General features: G+C 46.6%; 4 protein-coding genes across 8 annotated transcripts in view; 2 read left to right on the top strand and 2 right to left on the bottom strand.

The window, feature by feature from the left end:
* Positions 1 to 27,666, bottom strand: part of POLE3 (DNA polymerase epsilon 3, accessory subunit) — a 353,914-nt gene that overhangs the window by 54,450 nt on the left and 271,798 nt on the right. The gene's annotated exons all lie outside the window — the stretch shown is intronic.
* The window catches only part of RGS3 (regulator of G protein signaling 3), a 133,210-nt gene that overhangs the window by 7,399 nt on the left and 98,145 nt on the right, over positions 1 to 27,666 (top strand). For 4 of the 5 annotated variants that reach the window (XM_050760975.1, XM_050760974.1, XM_050760973.1 and 1 more), the window contains exons 2-7: positions 9,914 to 9,964; positions 13,514 to 13,572; positions 14,523 to 14,617; positions 15,945 to 16,013; positions 25,583 to 25,643; positions 27,116 to 27,206. In XM_050760975.1, coding sequence (XP_050616932.1) covers positions 25,605 to 25,643; positions 27,116 to 27,206 — 130 coding nt within the window. In that variant the 5' untranslated portion in view covers positions 9,914 to 9,964; positions 13,514 to 13,572; positions 14,523 to 14,617; positions 15,945 to 16,013; positions 25,583 to 25,604. Of the gene's footprint in view, positions 1 to 9,913; positions 9,965 to 13,513; positions 13,573 to 14,522; positions 14,618 to 15,944; positions 16,014 to 25,582; positions 25,644 to 27,115; positions 27,207 to 27,666 lie in introns of those variants that run through there. The other variant, XM_050760976.1, reaches the window with a different exon arrangement.
* CDC26 (cell division cycle 26) overlaps positions 1 to 27,666 on the bottom strand; it is a 258,302-nt gene that overhangs the window by 215,914 nt on the left and 14,722 nt on the right. The window lies entirely within an intron of this gene.
* The window catches only part of ZNF618 (zinc finger protein 618), a 562,788-nt gene continuing 547,048 nt past the window's right edge, over positions 11,927 to 27,666 (top strand). The window contains exon 1 of the mRNA XM_050760987.1: positions 11,927 to 11,931. The gene's annotated coding sequence lies outside the window, so the exon portion shown is untranslated. The remainder of the gene's footprint in view (positions 11,932 to 27,666) is intronic.

Genomic DNA, 27,666 nt, shown 5'->3' with positions numbered 1-27,666 from the left:
TTTTTGAAATGTTATACAGACAGACAGAAAAGTGTCCCCCCCAATAATGTGCAATCCAGTGACTTATCACAAAGGAAATACCTTTGTAACTTTCACCAGAGTCAAAAATTGAACATTTCTAGTATTCAGAAGACTTATGTTGATAATGTAGTTTTTTCTTTATCATTTACTTCAAAATATTTTCTAATTTTCATTGTCATTTCTTTTTCAATCCTTGCGTTAGTTAGAAGTATGTTTCTAAATTTCTAAATATTGGGGATTTTCTGGTAATATTTTTATATTTACTTTGCATTTTAGTCAGAGAATATAACCTCCATCCTTTTAATTCTTTGAAATTCATCAAGATTTACTTGATGGCTCAGCATAGAATTAGTTTTTTTTTTGTTGTTGTTGTTGTTGTTTTGAGACTGATTCTCACTCTGTCACCAGGCTGGAGTACAGTGGCACAATGTAAACTCACTGCAGCCTCCCTTCCCAGGTTCAAGTGATTCTCCTGGCTCAGCCTCCTCAGTAGCTGGGATTACAGGTGCCCACCAATGTGCCTGGCTAGTTTTTGTATTTTTAGTAGAGGTGGTGTTTTACCATGTTGGCCACACTGGTCTCGAACTCCTGACCTCATGTGATCTGCCTGCCTTGGCTTCCCAAAGAGAGTAAGTTTTTATAAATGTTCTGTGTGTACTTGAAAAGGATTCTGCAGCAGTTGGGTGCAGTGTTGTTTGTGTATGTCAAGTTTAGGTCAAGTTTGCTCTTTATATTGTTCAAATATTCTGTATCCTTGTTGATTTTTCCTGTTTTCTCTGTCAGTTACTAAGAGAGATATATTCAAATTCCCACTGCGATTATAAAATTGTCTATTTCCCATTGCAGTTCTGTCAGTTTTTCCTTTACATATGTTGAAGCTATATTAACAACATACAGATTTAGAATTATTATCTTTCTGGTGAGCTGAAATTTTTATTATGAAGTCTATTATTGTTGTGAAGTCTTCTTTATTTCTAGTAGGGATAAAGTCTACTTTTCCTGATATTAACATAGCTACCCATACTTCTTTCAGTTAATATTTGCCTGACATATCTTTTTCCATCCTTTTTCTTTCAACCTTTCTAGATCTACATTGTAGACGTACTGTGTTTATAACAAAGAACAGGCACATGGCTGGGAGTGGTGAGTGGCCCATGCTTGTAATCCCAGCACTTTGGGAGGCCGAGGCGGGAGGATCTCTCAAGCCCAGAAGTTTGAGATCAGCCTGGGCAACATAGTGAGACGTCATCTCTACAAAAAATAAAAAAAATTAGTTGGGCCTGATGGCATGCACCTGTGGTCCTAGCTACTTGGGAGGCTGAGGCAGGAGGGTCACTTGAGCCTAGGAGGTCAAGACTACACTGAGCTATGATTGTGACACTGTACCCTAGCCTGGGTGACAGAGTGAGACCATGACTCAAAACAAACAAACAAACAAACAAACAGTACAGGCACAGAGTTATTATTTTCTTCTCAATGCAGACCTAGGATGATACTTTCCTTCAAAAAAATCTTTGTTTGTCAGGTGCTTAGGGTCACTGGGATAGTCTTAATTCAGGGTTAGGACTGAGAGTACTTGAAGTCGAGCTGTAGTCCCTGGAGGAGCTGTGTCTGATTACAGTTCATCCTGTTCCTATGGAGCAACCCTTCAGGGTCCCTACGCAAAAGGTGGGGCTCAGAAGAACCCTGCTTCTCGTTGGGCCCTGGTCCCTAGTTCCTATTCCTGTAGCCCTGAGAGGCAGGCAGAAACTCACTCAGCCTCTTGATCTCTCAATCAGCCCTCTGGAATTTGAAAACACTCCAGGAGAAAATTAGCCCAGAAAAACACTAGGCTTCCTTCTACAGTCCTCCATCCCCCTAGATCCTGCCTGGTAGCTCCTCTCTCTCTCGTTTACCTAAAAAGATGCTTTAACATACTTTGTTTAGCATTTCTAGTTTTCCTCAGTGGATCTGTCATCCCAGAAATGGAAGTCCCCTATATATGTTTTTTAAGCTTTTTGAGTTGGTTTTTGTTTTTCTCCTCCCTTTCTGCCTCTCTTGGTCCTTTTCTCCTCCCTCCCTGCCTCTTCCGTCCCTTCCTTCCCCGCTCCCTCTCTCCATCCCTCCTTCCTTTCTCCCTGCCTGCCTGCCTACCTGCAGTTGCCCGAGCAGGCATTACTGGGGCTGGAGAGTCCCTTTCCAAGAGGGCTCATTCACATGGCTCTTGGCAGGAGGCCTCAGTTCCTTGCTACCTGTAATTAGGAGGCTTCTGTTTCTCATTGCATGGACCTGTTCGTAGGATTGCTTGAGCTTCCTTATTATGTGGCAGCTGGCTTCCCTCTAGGCAAGTGATACAAAAGTGAAAGCAAGAAAGAACTTCCATAAAAAGATGAGTAACCCAGTTCAAAAATGGGTGAAGGATTTGAATAGACATTTTTTCCAAAGAAAAATGGCTAACAGCACATGAAAAAATACTCAATGTCATTAGTTATCAGGGAAATGCAAATTAAAACCATAATGAGATACAATTATACTAGAATGACTATAATAAAAAAAAGAGACAATAACAGGCATTGAAGAAGTTGAGGGGAAATTGGGACCCTTGGACATTGCCAGCCAGAATGTAAAATGGCGCAACCACTTTGGAAAAGTTTGGCAGTTCCTCAAACAGTTAAATGTAGAGTTACCATTTGACCCCGCAATTCTACTCCTAGGTATAAATCCAAGAAGAATGAAAACACATGATCATACAAACATATGTACACATGTGTTCAAAACGGCATTATTCATAATAGCGAAAAAGTCGAAATAACCTGAAATATCCATCACCAGATGAGTGGATAAACAAAATGTGGTATATCCATACAATGGAATATTATTTGGCCACAAAAGGAATAAAATACCGATACGTATTTGGTGAACCTTGAATATGGGTGAACCTTGAAAACATTATGCTAAGTGAAAGAAGTCAATCACAAAAGACCATGTGTTGTGTGATTCTATTTATATAAGTATCCAGAATAGGCAAGTCCTTAGAGACAGAAAGCAGATTAGTGGTTGACAGGGGCTGAGGGGAGAAGGGAATAGGATGTGACTGAGAAAGAGTATGGGATTTCTTTTAGGAGAGGATTAAAATGTTCTAAAATTAGTTAGAGGTGGTTGATTACAGAATCCTGTGAATATACTAAAAGAAAATTACATGCTTTAAATTGGTGAAGTGTGGCCGGGTGCAGTGGCTCAATCCCAGCACTTTGGGAGGCTGAGGTGGGTGGATCATCTAAGGTCAGGAGTTCGAGAGCAGCCTGGCCAACATGGTGAAACTCTGTCTCTACTAAAAATACAAAAAATTAGCCAGGTGTGGGTGGCGCATGCCTGTAATCCTAGCTACTCGGGAGGCTGAGATAGGAGAATAACTTGAACTGGGAGGCAGAGGTTGTAGTGAGCTGAGATCACATCATTGTACTCCAGCCTGGGTGACAGAGTGAGACTCCATCTCAATAATAAATAAAATCGATGAAATGCATGATATGTTAATTATATCCCAATACAGCTGTTAAAAAAAGAAGGAACTCATAATGCCTTTAATATCCTAATGTTGAAAGTCATCCATTGTAATTTCCACCACATTCTGTTTGTTAGAAGCAAGTCACTAAGTCCAGCCCATGTCTGAAGGGAGGAACTAGGCTTCACCTCTTGAAAGGAAGAGTATCAAAGACTTTGTTGACAAATTTTAAACCCATCATAGGTATAGAGAGGCTAACAGTGGGGGCCCTGGACTGCCTAAATGCAAACCCCAGCTCTGCTACTTACTGGCTGTGTGATTTGGACAACCTGTTTTAGCTCTTTTTTTTTTGAGCTGGGGTCTCACTCTGTTGCCCAGGCTAGAGTGCAGTGGTGTGATCATGGCTCACTGCAGCCTCAACCACCTGGGCTCTGGTGATCCTCCCGCATCAGCCTCCTGAGTAGCTGGTACTATAGGTGCACACCACCATGTCTGGCTAATTTAAAAAAAAAAAAGTTTTTGGAGAGACAGAGTCTTGCTATGTTGCCCAGACTGGTCTCAAACTCCTGGCCTCAAGTGATCATCCTGCTTCAGCCTCCCAAAGTGTTGGGATTACAGGTGTGAGCCACCATGCCCAGCCAACCTGTTTACCTCTTAATAATCTTCAGCTTCCTTGCCTGTAAATTGGGGAAAAAAGTAGTAACCATTTCATGGAGTTATCATGAGGAATAAAGGAAATAAAAAGCTTTTAGTAAAGTGCTGAGTACCTAGTAAACCTCTAAGAAACACTGACTTTGTTCTCTCCATGTGTGTGCCTAGCCTGTTAGTTCACTATGGCCCTGAACTCTGGGTTGAGATGTGCATGAAGCCTGTAGGATGTTTGGGTCTGAGCCCCCACAGGACTGCTAGCCAAGATTAGATGCTAACTGCAGTAGATTCAGGAGTTTTATTTTACCAGCTTGCCCAGATGGACCTAGAATCCCTTGTGAGTGATCCATGGGAATCTAAATTATCAAGAGACCTGAATGCTAATTTATTAGTTTATGCTGAAAAATAGAATTTCTGACTTATGCTGGCCAGAGCAATCTTTTTCTGGAAGGAAAAAGAGCTCGGGAAACCACATTAGTATCAGCTTTCACAGGAAGCAGAGAGTCCAGGGGATTGAACTGACCCATCAAAATTTTTATCCCGGCACTGTGAGTCCTATGTCCTCACCTTCACAAACCAGGGCCACTTTTTTGAATGGAACTCAAGGTTCTCCCTCTTTTAACACAGTAGCCATGGGAGATTCTCCTGGGTTATGTCCGTAGAGCTGTGTGGCTGCCTGTTTCCCAGTGCCACTACAGCCTACCATTTCTCCCTTAGATCAAGCAGGCAGTGAAATTGGTAAACACATGCTTAACCCTTTCTGAGCCTGGATCAGGCCTGGGGTGTGGATGAGGCAGCTGAAGACCACAGAGAGAGGGCGTGCCTGGCATCTGGCTGGGCTCCCTCTCTCCTGTGAGCAAGACTTGAGTACAGACGTGTCCTCATAAATGGAGGGGAAATCTGTGGATGTTAGTGGCTGGCTAGGCTCCATGTAGAACCAGCTGCCTTTGTATGTTCGTCTGGATATTATCACCCTTCCTGTAGCTTTTAACATGTGACAGTTCTTAAATGGGCAGCGGCTTCTGGGGTGAATTGGATTTTAGGATGCCTGCTGCTTCATGCTAACCAGGCAAGTCCATCATAGATACATTCTCTGCACATCTCAGGGTGGCATGGGCTCCCCCTGGGACACATTCCAGCTGATCCCTAAGTCTAGCAAAGGTGGGCAGTCCCCATCTACTTCCTTTATTGTCTGAGTATGTCTCTTTCAAATGGTGGCCTGCGGGTTAGAGTTCATCTTCCTATGGTCCTCTATTGAGTGTTATCTGCCAGATTGAATTTCTTTAGCTGGTGTCCACATCCATTTCCATGGTGCCCAGTAAGTCTGAGCTCTTCAAGTCCTGTGCCCAGCAGAATATGGGTTTGTTGCCTTTTCCAGGCTTTCTGAAGCTGACTCCCGTCCAGTATTTTTCCTGCCATATGGGGCCCTGTCTATTTTCCCTTTGGCTCTGGGCCCTGGTACACGCTTGCAGCCTCTCTGGGCATCCATCACCACCTTTTGCACATAGTGTTGGTGCCCAACTGCGGTCTCATTGGAACAGGGAACATGCCCTGTCCAAGGGCCCTGCCCAACCTTGATGAGGATGACTTCAAGCCGTTTAGCCCGAACACTCCCCGAGTCTAGGGAGGAACTGGGAGTGTTGAAAAAACCAGAGGTGTAGGGGCGGGAATATTATTGAGAAAAGTTTTAGGTTTTTGTTTTTTGAGACAGGGTCTGGTTCTGTCATCCAGGCTGGAATGCAGTTGTGCAATCATAGCTCACTACAGCTTCAACCTCCAGGACTCAAGCAATCCTCCTGCCTCAACCTCCTAAGCAGCTGAGACTACAGGCATGCACCACAGTGCCCAGCTATTTTTTAAATTAATTTTTGGTAGAGAAGGGCTCTTGCTGTGTTGTCCAGCTTGGTCTCAAACTCCTGGGCTCAAGCGATCCTCCCACCTCAGCCTCCCAAAGTGCTGGGATTACAGGCACGAGCCACCACACCCCACAAAGACAAATTTTTAAGGGAACAAGCAAATTTCAGAACAATACATAGGGTGTGTATCTGTGGAGGGAGGCGAGTGGCGGGGTGGGGGGCAGTTCTGAAAGGATGCCAAATTAGCTGGTGCCTAGGTGAGCTGAAGACTCCAGGGATTAAGCCCAACTTCCCCTTCACCTGGAGGTTTCTTTCTCTAGATTGGAGACATTTCTAGGAGGCTGCCCTCTCTTTTTTTCACTTTCTTTTTTTTTCTTTGAGACAGGTCTCACGCTGTTCCCCAAGGTCCAGGCTGGAGTGCAGTGATGTGACCATGGTTCACTGCAGGTTCAACCTCCTGGATTCAAGTGGTCCTCCCACCTCAGCCTCCCAAGCAGCTGGGACTATAGGATGTGCCACTATGCCCAGCTAACCTCTTGGTTTCCTGAGAAAAGCTGTGGCACCTGGTACTGTCCCTGATGGCTCTCTCTGCCCCTGGATCTGAAGGTTGTGTTGGCAAACCCAGCGGGCACAGTAGAGGAGGTGCATGCTAGAGGGCTGTGGGTGTTCCAGAAGACTGTGCACAGGAAAGAGTGCTGGAGTCGGGGTGGAGTTCTAGTCTCCAGCCCTGGATTCTCTGGGCCCAGAGCAGAGACCACCTTCCATCTCAGGCATGACTGTTCTGGCTACAAAATGAGGAGACTGGACAAGATGACTTCAGGGACCTGTGTGTCAGACATTTGGTGGAGTAGCCTGATGAGGGGAAGGAGGGGACAGGCATGGCCGAGGGAGGGATCTTATGAACTGGGGCTGGTGTGTCCTGGCCTGGGGAGCCTGGAGTCTGGTCTGCTGGGTTTGGTTTCTCTGCTGTAACAGGGTACAGGGCACCCTGGCCTTCCTGAGAAGCCCCTGGCTGGCAGGACCTGGAATGGGAGCTGTGCAGTACGGTGCAGACTCGTCTCAATCCCGAGTCAGCCTTTGTCCCTAGCCCTTCGTCAGCTCCAGCTTCCTGCTTGGCCTTGCCCAAGTCCCTGTCCTAGCCACTGGGCTGTGAGCCCTGTGAGGGCAGGCACCTGCCCAGCCTCGTGCAGATGCCCAGCAAATATTTGCTAAATGGAATTAGTGACCATTTGTGTCTGGAGATGTCTTGACCCTGACTTCTGGGCAAAGGGCCACTGTTTGTTAGGTGATAGGTGTTGTGGAGCACAGGGCTCCTGTGGCTTTGGGATCCAAGCATGTTTGTGCCAGAGCTGGCTTTGCACAGGTAGTAGTTTCAGAACAAATGTTTCATATTAAACATAGGTGTCTTTGAGTTGGTGAAATTCAACCCATGACTACTGGCTTCATTTGCCTGTTTCCAAACCTCCCTCTCTCCCACCCCACACTAGATCGGGCACAGTTTTCATAGGTTTCTCAACTCTAGGGAGCCACAGTGAAGTAATTGCTCAAACTTCGAGATAATGATACCATCAGTTCTCCCGGCGCCTTTCATCCAAGGAGTCCTCCTCACCCACCAGCGTTATCTGATCACAGCTTGGAGAGTGCCATAACCCCTATTATTAGCTCCACCTCACATCCATGGCCACTGTGGTCCTGAAAGAAGAGGGCAGTTAGGGCTGGAACTGAAAGAGGATTCCTGGGCTTCTGAGATCTGGGTCCTGGATAGGAGAACAGCAGATATTTCTGATGGATGAAGGGCTGGACCAGGGTTTGCGGGACCCTAAATTGCTTGGGACTGAAGCTTAAACACCAGAAGTATGAGGGTCAAGTGATGTCTGGGTCACAGTGATTGGTGGACTTATTCAGAGTTAGGAGACATGAAGGGTTCTCCAAACCTGTCCTCTAACCAGCAACAAAGCACAGCCCCAGCCGCCAGCCTAGTTTCATGAGGCATGTCCAGAGGTGCCAGATGGGAGGGATGATGAGGGGATGTCTCACTGTGCTGCGAGGGATTGTGGAAGGACTTTGGAGTTCAGGTCTAGAGGAAAGAGCCCAGAGAATGCAGAACTAGATCCGGGCAATGAAAGTTACTGAGCAACCACTGTCGGCTTCATATAAGATGCAGCATTGAATAATCAGAGCTCTTTCAAAGGGGAAAGGGCTCCCACCACAGGAAGCAAGCTCCCCATCGCTACAGGTGACTGGAAAGAGGGAGGGCACTGCTAGCCAGGGTCGTCATAGATGGAGCCATGCCTGGGCTTTCTGGTAGATGTGCCCTGCCCTGCTCTCTGATGTCTCCAGTGCCTGTCCATGGGGTGGACTGAGTTCAGCAGCTTTTTGAGGTCCCAGGGAACGTCTACTGGACTGAGAGAAACATTTTCGATGTCTCTCACTGAGGAAGAGGAGTGTGGCCCTCTCTCTCTTCTCTGTCTTGGCTGGAGGCCATTGGGTGTCTGTGAGGATGACCTGAAGTTTTGTCCTGTTTTTTCTTTTTTTAAAAACTTTAAACAAAAATGGAAAAGCCAGGGGATAAGCTTCACCTGGCCACTCATTCTTGCCCTGCCTTCCAGCCCCGTCCTTCTGTTTTATTTACATGTCCCCTCCCTCCCTGCTCTCCTCCCTTCCTCCCTGCTCTCTCTCCTCCTCCCCTCCTTTCTCCTGCCTCTTTCCTTCTTCCTTTGTTTCCTCTTTCCTTTCTTTTTAATTATAGAAATGATATAGTTCATTGATATATTCCAATTATTAAAACAACAATGGGGATAGACTGAAATTCCTCTTGACTACCCTCCTCCAATTCCTAGTCTGTTCTCTAGAAGGGATCACTGTTTTTAATTTGGCATCCTTTCAGAAACCCCCCTCCCCTGCCAGATACATACCCTATGTATTGTTCTGAAATGTGCGTGTTCCTTTAAAAACTCGTCTTTGTGGGGTGTGGTGGCTCACGCCTGTAATCCCAGAACTTTGGAAGGCTGAGGTGGGAGGATCGCTTGAGCCCAGGAGTTTGAGACCAAGCTGGACAACACAGCAAGAGCCCTTCTCTATAAAAATTAGTTTAAAAATAGCTGGGCACTGTGGTGCATGCCTGTAGTCTCAGCTGCTTGGGAGGTTGAGGCAGGAGGATTGCTTGAGCCCAGGAGGTCGAAGCTGTAGTGAGCTATGACTACATGACTGCACTCCAGCCTGAGTGATAGAACCAGACCCTGTCTCAAAAACAAAACGAAAAAACCTAAAACTTTTCTCAATAATATTCTCCTGCCAGGTCATATGGAGCTCCTCCATTCTTTATAACAGCTCATACTATTCCATGTACAGCTATAGATGGTTTACTTCACTATTTCTATATTGACGAACATTTCAGGTATTTCCAGTTTTTCCTTAAACAATGCTGTAGTGCCAGCCTTTGTGTGCACATGTTTGTGTTTGCCTACAATAGTGACCTGGAATGAAGACTTTTAGGTGGAAGAATATGCACATTTAAATTTCAGTAGATCTTGGCAGAAATTACCCTCCATTTACACTCCCTCCAACAGAGAATGAGAGTACTTGTTTTCCTACACCTTTACCAACATTTGACAATGGCCCAGCAGTGAGAGCTCCCAGCATCCACCTGGCTGCCCGTACAGTAGTGAGCTTCCCATCACCAGAGGGGCACAAGCAAGGCTAGACAACCACTGCTGGAGGCATTTGAAAGGGACACCTCATGTGGTGGGGGGGGCTGAACTCTGAGGTCCCCTCCAGCCAGAGACTGTGTGAGTCTTTGAATGGCTTCACACGAACAAAACAGCATTCCTGTCACCTTTCCTCCAGTTTTTTCCACCATACCCACCAGGGAGCTGAGGCAAGGTTGTTTCTGTTGCTATTTCCTTAGGTCAGCTGAGGCTGTCCATTGATGCCCAGGACCGGGTTCTGCTGCTTCACAGTGAGTACGGCTTTGTGCAGGCTCACCAAGGAAGGGGCGGGCCACTCAGCTTCCTGCCTGGGGCTGGGGTCAGGGGATGGTAGCACCATGAGCCAAGGCTTCTTTTCTCATCCTTGTATAGTGTCCTGCCATGTGTCTATTGATAAAAGCCAGTATTCACCTGGGGCTCTTTCTACAGAGCAGCCCTGGTTCTGCCTTGGATATGTCTGGAGTCCACATGGTAGACCTTTCTCACTGACAGGCTACAGTTGCCCCTGGGTATCTCAACTTCCTTCTTGGCCCCAGTGAAGCAGGGTCACAGAAGAGTTTTCCTATCTTCCCTCCCTTCTTTAATTCCATCTTTTCTTCTTTTCTCTATTTTTCTCATTCATTCGTTTATTCATTGGTTGACATGCAGCATAGTATAATGGCTAAGATCACAGTCTTTGGAGCCAGACCACTATAATTTGAACCCTGGCTCTGATTACTTGCTGAGTGGCCTTGAACAAGCTCAGTTTTCTCATCTGTCAAGTAGTGGTGGTAATAGTATGTATCTTACAGGTTGCTACAAAGATTAATGAGTTACTATTAGTAAAGTGCTTAGAACAGTGCCGAACTTGTAGTCAATCCTGTATAAGTTTTTGTTACATAAAATAGAAAACTGGCCGGGCTTGGTGGCTCACGTCTGTAAACCCAGCACTTTGGGAGGCCGAGGCGGGTGGATCACGAGGTCAGGGGTTTGTGCCCAGGCCTACGTAGTGGCCAACATAGTAAAACCCCGTCTCCACTAAAAATACAAAAAAATTAGCTGGGCGTGGTGGCAGATGCCTGTAATCCCAGCTACTTGGGAGGCTGAGGCAGGATAATTACTAGAACCTGGGAGGCGGAGGATGCAGTGAACCGAGATCATGCCACTGCACTCCAGCCTGGGTGACAGTACGAGACTCCCTCTCAAAAAAAAATAAAAACAAAGAAAACCATACTTTCCAAAAATAGCGACTGAGCATTAGCTCTGTGCTAGGGGCTGGGAACACCAAGGAGAAGCACCCACCCCTGTCCAGGTGGTGTTGATGGGATGTCAGGGAAGACTTGGCGGAGGGGGTGATGTCCACACAGTATCCTGAAGGAGGAATGGGCGTGAGCCAGGCAGAGAGGAGCAGGGAGGGTATGGTTAGCACTTCATGCACAGGGCTAGCAAGTGCAAATGCCTGGGGGTCAGAGAGAGCAGGATGCATTTGAAGAGCTGTCTAGCATGGCTGGAGCACAGCACAGGAAGAGTTCATACTCCACCTGTTTGTCTGTCCATGTGTCCATCCTTCCATCCAGCACATAAATAGTTACATGAGTTGTTCTCATGGCCCCCACTGCCAGGACGCTTCTGTTTAGCGCAGAAGGCCCTATCTCTCCAGCCTCCGTGGCTCTTGCTGCTGAAGGTACCCTCCACCGCCAGCTGTATCCAGTTACATGCATTCCCTTGAATTCATCTTGCTTGCTCCTGCCTCTGTGCCTTTGCACCCGCTGTTCACTGTGCCTGGAATAACCTATCTTTTTTTTTTTTTTTAACTCCTTTTGAAAACTAACTCTCTCTCTGCTCTGATTTTGCAAGAAATATGCCTGCTTTCATCATCATTAAGACTCAGGAAGGAAGGCTCATTTTGCCTTATTATTTCCCCCTCCAGGAATCATCCCCCCGACCCACCTGTCTGGGCTGGGTTTATAGCTTTCTGCTTTGTGTCTTTGTCACAGCCCTGACTACACTGTGCCACCTGTGTCTGGTCTCTCCGTCAGACTGAGAATGCAATGAGGGCAGGGACCGGGTCCGGTTCATTGCCACTGCTGGCCAGACAGACCCAGGAGGTCACCAGGCCTGGGTCCTGCCCTCAAGAACCACGCCCTTGAGGGAAGGGATGCACACAGGAACAGTAACTAGGATACTGGGCAGAGTAGACTAGTAGGCACTTGGGTCCTCTGGTCCTGGCCATGGGGGGCTCAAAGTGAAGTTCCCAAGGAGCAGTAGAGGGGTGTTCTCTGCCTGCCAGGGCCTGACTCTGGCTGTGCAAACAGTTTTTGCAAAATGCATCTTGGACTCCACCACTCCATTTGTCCTGCACAGTTTGCTTTGGCTTCACCCCAGTCTCAGGCCCTTCATCCCTTCCCGCCAGTCCCCACTTCTTCCTTTGGCTTCCCAGACCTTGCACCTCAGACTACTGGGAGCACTGTCTGAGCTGAACCCTAGGGCTCAATGAAAACCAGACATAAGGCTGGATGCAGTGGCTCACGCCTACAATCCCAGCACTTTGGGAGGCTGAGGCGGGTGGATCACCTGAGGTCAGGAGTTTGAGACCAGCCTGACTAACATGGAGAAACCCTGTTTCTACTAAAAATACAAAATTAGCCAGGAGTGGTGGCACATGCCTGTAATCTCTGCTACTCGGCAGGCTGAGGCAGGAGAATCATTTGAACCCGGGAGGTGGAGGTTGCAGTGAGCTAAGATGGTGCCATCGCACTCCAGCCTGGGCAACAAGAGGGAAACTCCATCTCAAAACAAAAACAAAAACAAAAAGAAAAGAAAACAAAAACAAACAAAAAAACAGATGTAAAAGGAGATAGAACAGAGGCTCAGGTTCTATCAGGTCTATTGTCTGCTTTCTATAGACCTCAGGCAAATGGTGCTGCTTAGTGTTGGGACCACACTTGCACCCACCCCACACCTCTCCCCTTGCCTTTATTTATTATTATTTTTCTTTAGAAAACATGTTTTGAGCAATTACTTATTTACCAGGCACTCCTCCGAGCGCTTCAGACACATTACCTCATTTAATTGGCACAACTACCATGTGAAGTGCATGTTATTATCACTAATCCATTAAAATGGCAAATTCTGTCCCAGGCAAAGCAACTCACTCTAGCTTATATGGTGAGTAAGCAGTGCAGCTAGATTCATGCCTGGGTCCATCATCCCCTGAGGCCCCAGCTTGTGACGCCTGTGCTGTGCTGTCTGCCAGCCACGGCAAGGCTCACGGCACACCGTGAGTGCCACAGCATGGCTCATGGCACACGGTCAGCGGCCCCTTCATTCCTAGAAGGCAGTCTTGTGTGGTAGAGCACTGGGCCGGGAGTCAAGAGACATGGGTTCCAAATCCAATGGTCATTCCCATTGTTCTGTGATTGTGGGCAAGTTTCTTACTATCTTTGTGCCCACCGAAGCCTCATTTTCCCCATTACATGAGGGGTTGGATTCTATAAACTGTAGTTCTCTTCCAGCTGTAAGATTCAGGGAATTGAATATACTCCATTCATTTGGTGAGTTGAATTGGCAGCATTGGTGAGGGTGCTGCCAGAGCGTGGGAGATGATGGGAATGGCCTAGACTGGAGCAGGTTAATAGCCATTGGTGGTTATGCAGGTTAAGGGCCTTGTAGTAGGGGTCATAGCCCTGCTACTCACAGATATGCTTTTCTTTTCAGGTCTCTTTATTTGTGTGGGTGGATATTCCTATGTGTGTCTCTCTTTCTCGCTGTGTGTGTGTATGTTTCCATTCATCCACCCCAATGTCTGAATTCTCTTTTAGTTATAGAAGGTAAAGGCCTGATCAGCAAACAGCCTGGAGCCTGTGATCCGTATGTAAAGGTATGTGGTGGGGCCAGAGGTGGGGAGCGGGATAATGAGGGGTCATGTTACTGGGCTCAGTCCCAAGGTCCCAGCACACCTGTGGGGCTGGTGACCTTTGAGGAGGCAGTTGCCATCTCACTCATCTTGTCAATAGGCATTTATTGGGCCCAGTGCTGGAACAGACCCATTCCCTTAGCTCGGCTGGGTCCCTGGCGCTTCCTGCAATAGCCAAAATCTGAAGGGAGATCTTGGTCATCCACATAGGTGGGCACAGTGAGTATGTGGATGGCTGAAATCCACAGGCGATCCCAAGCCTTCTTGTGAAAAGCACCGTTTTCATCCACTTTCCCCCCAAACTAGGGGCAGGATGGCCAGATTTGGGCAGTAGAGTGGAGGGAGTGTCTCTGAGAGCTGGAAGATCCTTCTGGGTTGGCTTTTGCTGTAAAGACAGGGTCCTTGCAGGAGTGGGGCTCTACTTTCACTGAGAGCCAAAGGCCAGGAACTTCCTAAAGTGTGGCAGCTGGGGTGCCAGGTGCTGGCACTCAGCATTCTTCCTGAAGGCTTCAGGCTGATCAGAGGCCCCTGCTGGCAAGTACTTGATCAGGAGCAGGGCTAGAACAGCCCTGGGGTGAGAGCATGGATTTGGGGCCTTGGCAGGAGGCTGACCTGGAACCTTTGTGAAGGGAACATTCAGCAGCTGCTGGGAACTTATAAGAGAGGAGGCCTTTCACTTCTGGGGAAACCATTCTGCTTGGGGGAGGAGCAGAGATGATAAAGTTGTACCACAGCTCTGGCTGAGCCGTGGCTGCCTTTTTGGTACCACCCACCATGAGGCCCTGTCCTGGCATCTGCTTCCAATGCCTCTTGCTCTGGGCTCCTTGTTCCAACTTGGAGATGTGCAGAGTCAGCTGCTGAGCTTAGGTGGGCCATGAGATCCGCTAATCATGCTTCGTTTTTTCCAATTCAAGATTTCTTTGATCCCTGAAGATAACAGACTACACCATCAGAAGACGCAGACTGTTCCAGACTGCAGAGACCCAGCTTTCCACGAGCACTTCTTCTTGTAAGAGTCTGGTGCCGCTGGGCCCTAGAGAGGAGAGGGAAGGAGTGTTTATCTGGAAACAGCTCTGTTTGCCAAATCTAGAACTAGGTCTATGAAAAAAAAAAAAACAAAAAAACCCCACAACAAAACAGTGCCTTCTAAAGGATGTCTTTGTTTTCTCACTCACTCGTGTCCTTGCATCCCTGGCACCGGGCCCAGCCGTGAGGTCCATAGTGATAAGGTATCACTTGGCTGGCTCTCATAACTAAAATGCCCAGCCTGGGTCTGGCAGCCCCTAAAAAGTATAGGCAATTTCCCACTGTGCCTTGGACCAAGCTTTCTCCTTTAGCTGAAGGAATTTTCCAAGCTGAAGGATGTTTTACCTCCCTGCCCCCCTTTTTACTTCAACTTTCTAACCTCTCTGAGCCTTGGCTTCCTTATTTGTAAAATGGGGCTAATAATAGTAGCAACCTCAGAGAGCTGTGGGGTATAAATGGGACAGTATAACATAACACAGAGTACCAGCTATTATTATTTCTTTCCCCAATCTCTAAACTCTGGGGCCAATGGGAAGGTAAGGGACATTTTGTATTTTCCTATTAGTGAAAATTAATAATAATATTTTGGTTTTTTTCTTACTACATAAAGTAATTTTGGTTATGATAGGAAAATAGAAAATATAGATGAGTAAAAAGAAGAAAATAGAAAACACCTATTGCCTTCCTACTCACAGATATGCCCTACTGTATTTCTTTTCAGACCTGTTAATTTGTGTGGGTGTGTATGTTTGCATGTGTGTGTATGTCTGTGTGTGTCTGTTTACAAAAATGGAATTTTTTTTTTTTTGAGACGGACCAGGCTGGAGTGCAGTGGCGCAATCTCGGCTCACTGCAAGCTCCGCCTCCTGGGTTTACGCCGTTCTCCTGCCTCAGCCTCTGGAGTAGCTGGGACTACAGGCGCCCGCCACCACGCCCGGCTAATTTTTTTGTATTTTTAGTAGAGACAGGGTTTCACTGTGTTAGCCAGGATGGTCTTGAGCTCCTGACCCCATGATCTGCCCGCCTCGGCCTCCCAAAGTGCTGGAATTACAGGTGTGAGCCACCAGGCCCGGCCCAAAAATGGAATTGTTTTATAATAGCATGTTGTAACCTCCTTTTTATGCTTAACAACATAATATAAACTGTTTTATGCATGGAGGTACTCATCTCTTATTTATTTGTAATATAGTTTATTTAACCAGCTGTTGATGTTACTTCCACATTTTTGGAATTATGACTGACTCTATGAGTCAGCCATGGTCTAGAGCTCGGCCCTTACTAACACTCCAGTGGTCTGATTGACTTTGCAGTCCTGTCCAAGAGGAGGATGATCAGAAGCGTCTCTTGGTTACTGTGTGGAACAGGGCCAGCCAGTCCAGGTGAGGAGAGCTGCTGAGCTGGAGGGGGACTCTGCTCTGGGCTAGTGGGTGACAGCCAGGTGGCCAGCATACAGCAGGGGTTCGATTAGTGCTTTCTGGATAAATGAGTGTTAGTGGCAATACTAAATTGCAGAGGCTGCCCCTCCTTGAGTCCCCATCACTCCAGGTGTTACCAAGGACTGTGTTATCAATGAGCATTTGCTGAGCACTTGGTATCAAACGAGGCACTGTGCTGATCACTGGGATGCCGACCAGCCTACACATGAATTTTATTCTCAAGGTGCCCACTATTCAGGTGGGGACACCAGGCACTGCATGGAGAGAAATTACAATGACAACATGTACATGCTCAGTTCTATAGGACTCTAAGCACCTTGAAAAACAGGCTTATTTCTTTTTTAGTCATCATGGTACCTAGTGCCTAGCACATAGGTATTTATTAGATATTAGCTGCATGAATAAAAGAATGACATGAGTAATAAAGACCATCAGTATGGGAAGAGGGAGAGTTCACTGTGGTCTGAGATGATCAAGGGAGGCTTCATGGAAAAAGTGGAATTTTGAACTTGGGCACAGATGAAGAATAATACAACTAAAGGTTGGAAATGACGTTCCAGGCAGAGCACAGCATGAGCAAAGGCAATGAGGCAGAAATACTCGCTGTAAGCTCAGGCTGCCATGATGAGACCAGGTGGAGGAGTGTAGAAGTTTTGTGTAGGAGAATCCTAACAGGCTGGTCTTGCAGGCAGTGCAGGACACAGGAGGGCAGAAGTGGCCATTAGTGACGGCAGTTAGAGCGGAGCAGGGGAGGAGTGCTGGGCAGGTGAGCATGATAATTGGCTGTTAAGTGACAGCAATGGACTGCCATGGCCCACGGTTAGCGGCAGTGGCTCATTTGGCTGGTGCAGCATAACGAATCTGGGATACCCCATTGTCAGGATCATTTGTGGAGCAATCACATCACTGAATGGTGACTGAAAAGGGGCTTCCGTGAATGAAAATCAGCTCAAGTCAACATCTGAGACCTGGAAAACATTTTTGGGTTCAATGCTCTTTAGTACCCTAAATGTTATTAGCTAATATGATTTTAAAGTCAGGGTGCATTTAATCTACAAAATGAAGGATTTCCTTTTTAATAAAGTATCCACTTTTCATCATAGGGTAGTATAGTATAATAAACCTCATTCATTCATTCATTCATCCATCCATCCAGCTGCCATTTCCTGGGTATCACTGTGGCAACAACATGCTGGGGATGCATGCATAGGGTCAAAGACTTTCCTATTGGATCACTGATAGAGACTTGGAGCTGAGAGTGAGGAGGGGGACATCATGTTAATAACAAGAGCAATGGCTGACTGAGTGCTGACCTAGAGCCAGGGGTTAACAGTGCAGATTAAAAATCTCATTTAATTCTTACAACAACTCTAAGAAGAGTATGGTTTTGTCCTAAGTTTTCAGAAGAGGAAACTAAAGTTTTGAGAGGTTAGGAATTTGCCTAAGGTCATACAGCCAGTTAACAATAGAGCCGGGATGGAATCCAGGCAGTCGGACCCCGGGGTCCTTCCTCTCAACACTGTACTGACTCATGGGTGGACAGGTGAAAGGACAGAAGAAAGAGCCAGTAAAGTAGAGAGGGCAGGGCAAGAGTGGAGTGAGGAGGGATCTGTAAACTCATTGATGTTGCTGGAAGGTTAAGTACAAAGTAGGGACTGGCTAAAGATTAGCTGAAGAGGTTGGTGTAAGCCAAGTCAGATGATTCTGTAGATTCTCTTTGGAGTGTGAGGTTTCTCCTAAGGGCCGGTGGTTCTCGATCCTGGATATGCATCAGAATTCCTTGGGATGCTTGTCAGGAACCTGGATTCTCAGGTGCCATGTCAGATTAATTACATCCAACTCTTCATGGGCAGGGCTGAGAAATCTGCATTTAAACATGTTTGCAGGGTGAACCTCCTGCAGCCACTTTGGTGTTTGGGAATGTCTGGCCATTGGGAGATACTGAAGTGTGTCGAGCCAGGGAATGACGGATGCACATTCTAGATCTATCGCGTTGGTAGGTCTTTGGAAGGTTGGGGTGAGAGAGAGGCTTTGGGGCTAGGGAGGGGAAAACAGACTCAGGCCATATTTAGGAGATTAAATCAGTAGTGTTTAGTGGTGATTTGGCTGTGAGAGCAGTGTGAGAAGTCAAGGGTAACTCCTGGGTGGCTGGCGGTGTCTCCACCTAAGACAGAGTTACTGGAGGTGGAGGTGAGTCAGCTTGGGATACGGTGAGATGCAGGTGCTTGGAGGGGAGCCAGGTCAGAGCTGTGAAGGAGGGCTTGTCTTTGCCTACCTGTAACTTGGGAGACAGAGAGATGGGAGCCACAAGCAGGAAGGCAGTGGGTGAAATTCTGAGCAAGTGAGATGTCAAGGAAGAACATCAAGTGCTAAGGACCAAGGGTCTGATCCCTGTCTTTGAAGGGACAGGCCAATGAAGGGAAGGTCCTGAAGGAGACAGCAGAGTGTCAGAGAGGCACATGGACACCCAGCAAGCCCTTTGGGTGGAAGCAGACACCAAACTGCTGGAGAAGGAGCCAGTCATGCCCTTCATGGTTTTTGGAAAAGAGAATGAGGCCAGGGAAAGTGAGTCAGCATCATGGGGCAGTGTCTCCACGTGTTGCCTATTTTGGGAAAGTGAGATGCCTTATTAAAGAAAATACAGCCAAACTCACAGTCACAGTCCCAGCCTGAAGCTCAAGAGGATCAGGGCCTTTGGAGCAGAGGGGCCTGTGAAGCTGTGAGCAGTATGCAGGCTGGCCCGGCCTCCTTGCACTCTCCTCATCCTCTGTCCTTTGTTGATCCATTTCGGAGCAAGAAGGCCTCTGAGCTGGAGGAGGCAGACAGAGTGATTGCAGGAAACTTCAGCTCTGCTGAATGCTCTCAAATCAAATTGTGCCTCTCCGAAGGACGGACATTCAACTTATCAACATGAAAGACAGTTGTGGAAGGAAGGAAACAAACATTTACGGAATTCTTCTCTGTGCCAAGCGCTTTACATACATTACCTCATTTTATCCTCATCATGATCCTGAGAGGTAGGAATTATTATTGCCCCTCTCTTTAGAGAAGAGGAAACTGAGGCTTATGAAAGCCGAGGCACTTGCTTGAGGTTATGTAACAGACATTAAGCACATGGCACACATTATCCAATTTAACCCTCACAACACCATAAGAGGTAGGTATTATTATTACTGTTCTTTTATAGGTGAGGAAACAGGCACGGGGCGTTAGGTAACTTGCCTAAGGTAACACAGATAGGGTGCCATGAAAACAAGATGTAAATGCAGGCAAGCTGATGCCAAGCCCAGGTTCTTGTAGCCACATTACAGTACACTTGACCATCTCACATGGATGATAAATGACTCCAGAACATACTCTTTCTGTGTCAGTATGCTTGCTCCTCAGGACTCAGGCTGCTTCTCATTGCATTTATAGTGTAGTTTCATTGACTGATTGTTTGATTGATTGAGACAGGATCTCACTCTGTCACCTAGGCTAGAGTGCAGTGGTTTGATTAGAGCTTACTGCTGCCTCAAACTCCTGGGCTCAAATGATCCTCCAGCCTCAGCCTCCTGAGTAACTGGGACTACAGGTGCATGTCACCACACCCAGCTAATTAAATTTTTTTTGCTTTTGTGGAGACGATGCCTAGCTATGTTGCCCAGGCTGGTCTCCAACTCCTGGCTGCAAGTGCTCCTCCTGCCTCAGCCTCCCAAAGTGCTAGGATTACAGACATGAGCTACTGCAGAATTTATAGTGGAGTTTTATGTAAATTATTCAGCCAAATGTGTGGTGGTCACCTTTTGAAACTGATAGGAGATAACAGGAAAGCGTCTGTTTCGCTAATCCTCACTATCCTTCCGGGGATGGCTGTGAACTTGTATTAGAGAACAAGATGATCTACAAAGAAGTTCTGGGGAGGGCCAGATGATTTCAGTTCATCATGGTGATCACAGTGGGAACTGAGGAGAACCAGGCCTCAGCACAGTCGATTTTGGCTTAGCTTTGACTAGCTGTGTGACCACGGGTCGGTCCCTTTCCCATGCTGAGCCTCAATTTCCTTGTCTGTAAAATGCAGTGATCACTAATGTTTCTTTCAGCTTCAAGGTTCTGTGAGCTTTTTTATAGGCTCTTTCAAATGCATGCAGAGGTACAAAGTATCATATAATAAACCCTCATATACTCATAGCACAGTTTCATCAATTATCAATATATGGCCAATCTTATTTCATTTACACCCATCCACTTTCCCCTTCTCCAGTGAATTATTTTAAAGCAAATTTAATTATTTTAAAACCTCATCTCATCAGTATATATTTCTAAAAGATGGCTTTAAAAAATAATCATGATGACATTATCACACTTAAAAATTAATAGTAATTCCTCAATATGCCATTGAATATGGAACTCAGCTATTTAAAAATTCTGTTTGATAATATGGCGAAAGCCAAATTGAAGCTTCTAGTATTAATCGTAGCATTTTCAGAATTTGTGGCCAGGGAACAGACTTGGAGAGAATTATAATGTTATGTACTAAGGTAAAAAATGCATATATGTATTATATTTATACCTCCAAAGATTATCTTCAATATATATTATATTATTATAAATTATATAAAATATAAAGTATAATTATAACTTAATTATAATTATATATTGGTATATATAATTATATATAACTTAATTATAATTATATATTGATATATAATTATATATAAATTATAATTATATATTGGTATATATAATTATATATATAACTTAATTATAATTGTATATTGTATAAAATTATATATAATATACAATTCTTTACATATTATTATATTAATTATATAAAATTAAAGAACATTAATTATATATATAATTAAAGAACATTATATATATGTAATTAAAGGACATAATCTTTTTTTTAAGTAATTTTTTTTTTTTGAGACGGAGTTTCACTCTTGTGCATGATCTCAGCTCACTGCAACCTCTGTCTCCCAAGTTCTAGCGATTCTCCTGCCTCAGCCTCCCAAGTAGCTGGGACTACAGGTGCACGCCACCATGCCTGGCTGATTTTTGTGTTTTTAGTAGAGATGGGGTTTCACTATGTTGGCCAGGCTGGTCTCGAACTCCTGACCTCAGGTGATCCACCTGCCTTGGCCTCCCAAAGTGCTAGGATTACAGGCATGAGCCACCATGCCCAGCCAAGGACATAATCTTTTTTTTTTTTTTTTTGAGATGAAGTCTCTCTCTGTTACCCAGGCTGGAGTGGAATGGCGCAATCTTACCTCGCTGAAACCTCTACCTCCTGGGTTCAAGGGATTCTTCTGCCTCAGCCTCCCGAGTAGCTGGGATTACAGGCGCATGCCACCACGCCCGGCTGATTTTGTATTTTTAGTAGAGACAGGGTTTCACCATGTTGGCCAGGCTGATCTCAAACTCCTGACCTCAAGTGATCTGCCTGCCTTGGCCTCCCAAAGTGCTGGGATTACAGGCATGAGCCACCACGCCTGGTCAGGGCATAATCTTTTATGCTAATCGTAGCTACATTTAAGGAGATTCTGCTTGTGATTTGCCCTGCACTGTCCCAGGCACTGTAAGTGTACACTGTCCTTTAATCTGTTTTATAAATGAGATTTCAGTGCCAAGTACAGTGGCCTAATGTTAGAAAGCTTGTGACCAGCAATGGGTACTGAGCTTAAGGAAAAAGTGAATGGAAAAATCTAAGTTCAATTTAAGTCATCAAATTCAAAATCAATTAGGATTAAATGGTATAACCCTATAAGAGAAATAGTTTACCTGAGAGGGAGAACTAAAGTGCCTTTCCTCAAAAAATAATAGATTTTTTTCATCTTGTAATGAGTCTGCAACCCTATGCTCAAAAGTAAACTGAATACTATTCCCCATATGTGCTGCATGAAGTTACTTCTAAGCCTTTATACTGGCTGTGCCCTCTGCCCAAAATGCTCTTCATTCTCTCTGGCTCAATTCATAGGTCTTCTTCCAGCCTCTCAGCCCGAAGCTACCTCTTGTGTTCCCGAACCTTCAGAATATGTTGCCTGCACTGTTCATCTGTCAATCTCACCCTGTCTTGTGACATCCCCTGTATTGCTGTCTTGAACTGCTATTTAAATTCCTGGATGTTTGTTTTGTTTCCTTAACACTGTGGCCCCTTGCCCAGTGCCTGCCAACCATGGGCGTGATAGATTCATCCATTTGTCAAGCCTTCACTAAGTGCACCAAGCCCAGAGCTGAGGGATTGGTAGTCAGAATTAACCAAGGCTTGGTTCTGGAGACTTTGCATCTAGTGAGAGTTCAGGCACTCCTCAGGGTGAGTGCTAGTTCCCAAGTTAATAAACTGACTGCTGTATTGTCATATACTTAGGTTGCTTTAAAAGAAGTCTTTCTTCCTCCAAAGATTTTTCAAAAGCAGGCGTAAGAAATAGCTAATTGAAGAACACTTAGAGAGAGGTTCCTGCTTATGGATGTTAATTGTGGCAATTTACCCTGCCTGAGTTATCGTGAAATCATAGGAGGCCCCTTAGCAGGAAGTAAAACTCAAGGGAGGCTATTAACCATTTAACATTCTCTAAACAACAGGGAATGAAAATTTCACTTAGTGAAGAGCAGAGAGAGGCTGCCGAGCTAATGCATTGGCCTGGAGACTTTGAAAGTTTCAGCCCTACCCAGTAGGAAAGAAGTGTACAGCAGAGTTGTGTGGGCACCTGGATAGCAGCTGGATTTCTCTCAAATGTGTGACAAATAAAATGAAATCGGTTTGAGGACTTTGGCAAAGTCTTGCCAAGGCTTTTCTGGAATGGCAGCTCAGATATGATAGTCACTGCAACTGCCTCCTATTGGTGCTGACTTGGCTACTTCCCAAGGGGGAGGAGTATTTGTTTTTGGTGGTGGGCTGGGGAGGTGGATATGGAAGGGTCGTTTTATTGGGGTTAGCGCATTGTCCCTTTTGAATAGGTTATTAATAAAGCCTTGGATGATGAGAGAGGCAAGGAAGAAGAGAGCAGGTGGAGCCAAGGCTGGAGGAACTGGGAGCAGGAGGAGTGATGAACTGAGAGCAGCTGTTAAGAGACAGCCAGAAGCAGGGGCCTCAGCCCTGGGCCATGGGGCAGAGCATGGGTTTGCAGGCAGGTGGACCAGGTTTGAGGAACAATCCCCTGGCATCCTGCCTCCCCATCCCTCGCTTGACTTGGCTGCCTTTGAGAAGCTAGTTTTGTTTTGCTTAGGACTGTCAGGTGGTAAGCTGCCACCCTTTCTGGAGAATCTGAACAATATGTCTTTATCAAGACCTTCTAGATCACTGGTCTTTGACTGGGGCAGGTGTAAGTGGGTGTTTGGCAGGATCCACTGGAAAGCTTTCTCCAGGCTCCCATGCTCAAACCCCACCTTGGACCAACTAGTTTTGGGTGCTCAGGAATAAGTCCTGAGCCATATGCCTCAGACAGGCTGTTCAGGTGGATTTGTGGTACGCTTCTGGCTAGAACCACTGCTCTAGCAGTGGTTTCCCTTAGACCAGGTTCTGGAAAATGCATCTCTAGGGAGTTTACTACCTATCCTGCAGCCTGTTCCATCTTTGGCTTTGATATTGTGCCTTCCATAGGACATGCCAAATCTCTCAGCTATATGGGTCCTCCAGCTATTGAAGCCAGCCTCCAGGGTTATGCTCCAGCCTAAATATCCATGATGTTTCTTGATTGATAGTTATTAAACCAACCTGTGAGGGAGTCCAAGTTGAGAATGGGGTAAGAGAGAGGAGAACAGAAAGATAACATTAAAAAAAACCCTACTGTCAGGATAAAACAGGTTGTGGCACAATAAAAGTCCTTAAAAGTAGACTGATACTGTCTTTTTTTTTTTCCTGATTACAGAAAGGGTACTTGTTCCGTATGAAAACAGTGAAAACCCATAAAAGAAAATTAAACCCCTAGTAATCCCATCTACCAGATATAACCATTGTTAGTATTTTTGTGGGTATCTTTCTCATTAAACTCACATTACTCATTAAATTTACAGCTTTGTAAACTTCCTTTTCTCTAACAATAGCAAGATATTTTTGGACTTTATTAATATTAATCGATGTTATCATTATTATTTTTTTGAGACAGGGTCTCGCTGTGTCGCTGCAACTGCCTCCTGTTAGTGCTGACTTGGCCACTTCCCAAGAGGGAGGAACAGTAACACACAATCACAGCTCACTGCAGCTTTGACCTCCCAGGCTCAAGTGATCCTCCTACCTCAGCCTCCTCAGTAGCTGGGGCTACAGGCTCATGCCACCATGCCCTGCTATTTTAAAAATTTTTTGTAGAGATGGTGTCTCCCTATGTTGTCCAGGCTGGTCTCAAACTCCTGGGCTCAAGTGATGCCTTCCAAAGTGCTGGATTACAGGTGTGAGCCACTCCACCCAGCCCATGCCATCATTATTAAAAGCTGCCAAATCTTAGTCCCTGGTTATTGGACATTGAGCCTCAACGATGGACATTCTTCAGGAACTCTGAATTATTCTTCTTCTCCTTCTCCTTCTCCTCCTCCTCCTCTTCCTCCTCCTCCTCCTTCTTCTTCTTTCTTCTTCTTTCTTCTTCCCTGATTATTGGACATTGAGCCTCAATGGTGGACATTCTTCAGGAACTCTGAATTCTTCTTTCTTCTTTTTTTTTTTTTTTTTTTTTTTTGAGACGAAGTCTTGGCTCTGTCACCCAGGCTGCAACCTCCACCTCCTGGTTTCAAGTGATTCTCCTGCCTCAGTCTCCTGAGTAGCTAGGATTACAAGCATGCACCACCATGTAGTGCTATTTTTGTATTTTTAGTAGAGATAGGGTTTCGCCATGTTGGCCAGGCTGGTCTCAAACTCCTGACCTAAAGTGATCTGCCTGCCTATGTCTCCCAAAGTGCTGGCATTACAGGCATGAGCCACCGTGCCCAGCTGTGAATTCTTTTTAACCAAGAAGATTGAACTTAGCCCCTTGCCATAGTCTGACATCCCCATGAAGCGTGACCCTGGCCCATGCCTATCTGCCCTGCTGGTGGCCAGGTCAGATTGGTCTCAGCAGCTTTTGTGTCAGGTTGGTTTGGATCTTGATGTGTAGCCATCTAAGAACTGCTCAGCTCCTTCCTGGATCTGAGACAAAACTTCTTGAGCTTGAGGTCCCATAACTGTTCTCCACTGAGCATCACCAACTGATATGGGCAAGGAGGTTCCCTCTGGGGACCAGCTCTTCAGATCTACCCAGCACCAGAACAGTTAAAACTCGTGAAGTACCCCTGAGCTTTTGTGTTTGGTAGAGGGAGTGTTGAACTTGTCCTATGACCTTGGGAAAGGGACCAACTCTGAGTCTCCATTTTTCCCTCTGTAAAATGGAGATAATAGCTCCTCTCTAGCCTGCCTCACAGAGTCAGAAGGATCAAACGTGATGATACGGGTAAAGTGCTTTGTAAACTGCAGTGCATCAGGCAAACCCATGCTATACTTGATAATGGACCTCCCAATAGAGCCCAACAAAAAGTACTGACTCAAGCCTCAATTGTTCTCCCAGACAGAGTGGACTCATTGGCTGCATGAGCTTTGGGGTGAAGTCTCTCCTGACTCCGGAGAAGGTGGGTCCTAAGGACGCTTCTGTCAGGATCATCCCAACTGGACCGGGCCGGTACAGGCAGGGTTTCTCTGTCAGCCCTTGATTAAGGCTTCTCTCTGTGAGATGGTGCCCCACTGAGACAGTTGCCTGTGGGGTGGCCTGCATAGCAGCACTGTGTTTGTTACCTGCCTAGCTGAGAGTCTGGGTCCCCTTCTTGGTTTGTCTTGCCAGAGAGCAGTTGTTAGGCAGCCCCAAGTCTTCCCAGGAGGCTCTGAGTCTGGTGTCTGCTGTTGAAGATACTGGCAGATCCTTTGGGGCCCAGAGCACTCCTGGGCCTGCCCCAGAAGATGAAGGCCAGGTGCGCCCATGGTCCGTACCAGGGGTCCTCTTCTTGTGTCTACCAGGCCTGATATTTCTGGGCCTAACAGGTGCTCAAGGATGGAGTGAGCAGCACCATCCTCTGTGGAACTTTCCTTCAGGCTGGAGGAGGACTCTTTGGGACCCAAGACTCCTTGCTCTGGGTCACCGGTCCCTTATCAATTTCTTTGCTGCACTGGACCCCGGGAACTGGAAGGTGGAGGGTGGGGGGCACTCCTTTTGCACATCCCTGGAAATGTCCTGGTGGCCTGTGGCATGACCTGCCACGCAGATTTGTGTCCTGGGGTGGGTGGCTGAGGAACCTTTATCCTGCTTGTGAGTCCTAAAGAGCTTCTCTCTCTCTCTCTTTTTTTTTTTTTTTTTTTTTTTTTTTGAGATGGAGTCTCACTCTGTTGCCCAGGCTGGAGTGCAGTGGTGTGATCTTGGCTCGCTGCAACCTCCGCCTCCCAGGTTCAAGCAATTCTCCTGCCTCAGCCTCCTGAGTAGCTGGGATTATAGGTGCCTGCCACCATGCCTGGCTAATTTTTGTATTTTAGTAGAGACAGGGTTTCACCATGTTGGCCAGGCTGATCGCCAACTGCTGACCTCAGATGATCCACCCGTCTCGGCCTCCCAAAGTGCTGGGATTACAGGTGTGAGCCACCACGCCTGGTCTAGAGCTTCTCTTGACTGCAGCCTTGGCTTCGTTCTCCTGGAAAAGATGTTCCCCCTGGAGACTGCTCAGGAGCCACAGGATGCCTTTTGGCCTCTCCATCCCTCTTTCACTCCTTCACTTCTGTTCTGTCAACAAATATGGCTCCTACTGTATACCAGGCATAGTGCAAGGCACATCAAAGAGCCTGTGCACGACTTAGTGGGGGAGACAGGCAAGTAGATGGTTGTCCTCCAGGGGTAAGAGGCTGTGGGAATTCGGCAGAGGGGAGAGCCAGCTCTGCCCTGAGCATCGTGGAAGGCTTCCTGGAGGTACAGGTGTGGCAGCTCAGGGGCAGGAAGGCTGGAGAGTCTTTCTCTCCTGTGGGAGGGTGTCCAGTGGCTACTTTTGGAGGGGATTGGTGGCTGCCTGACCTGTGCCTCTGCCTCCTGTGTCTGAGTGTGTCATTCCTTCTCTCGTGACAGGAGATCAGTGGTTGGTACTACCTCCTAGGGGAGCACCTGGGCCGGACCAAGCACCTGAAGGTGGCCAGGCGGCGACTGCGGCCGCTGAGAGGTACCTGCACACCTCCTTCAGCTTCCCTTCCCAGGACCTGCCCCCTCCCTCCTTTCCTGCATAGTGGCATCAGTTCTGATATTTGGTGGCCCCTGCCACCCAGGCTGCTATTAGCCTGCTGGGTGCAGGAACTTCTCAGGAGCACCTGCTAGAGTGCACGCTGCAGGCAGCCTCTTGCCCATGCCTCCACTGCTTGTCTGGTTGGACTTTCATTGGAGAGGCTATGGCCTGACCCCATGTAGTTTAGCTCCCTTGCTTGTGGGGTACTTTATGCTTCCCCAGTGGCTCCTTCCCAGCTCCATGTCTCAGGGATCCCCCAGGTTGCCTTGCTCACCTTGGGATTCCCACCTCTACAGACAGGGTATTTAGGTCCTGCCATGATCCCTGAGGCTCAAAACACGGATTTCATGGCCCTTTTCTATGTTCTGCCTTTCCCACATGCAGCCCTGGCTCCTGAGTC

Source organism: Macaca thibetana, chromosome 15 (assembly GCF_024542745.1).
Source record: "Macaca thibetana thibetana isolate TM-01 chromosome 15, ASM2454274v1, whole genome shotgun sequence".
In the NCBI taxonomy this organism is placed as follows: Eukaryota; Metazoa; Chordata; class Mammalia; order Primates; family Cercopithecidae; genus Macaca; species Macaca thibetana.
This window is presented reverse-complemented; position numbering and strand designations above follow the sequence as displayed.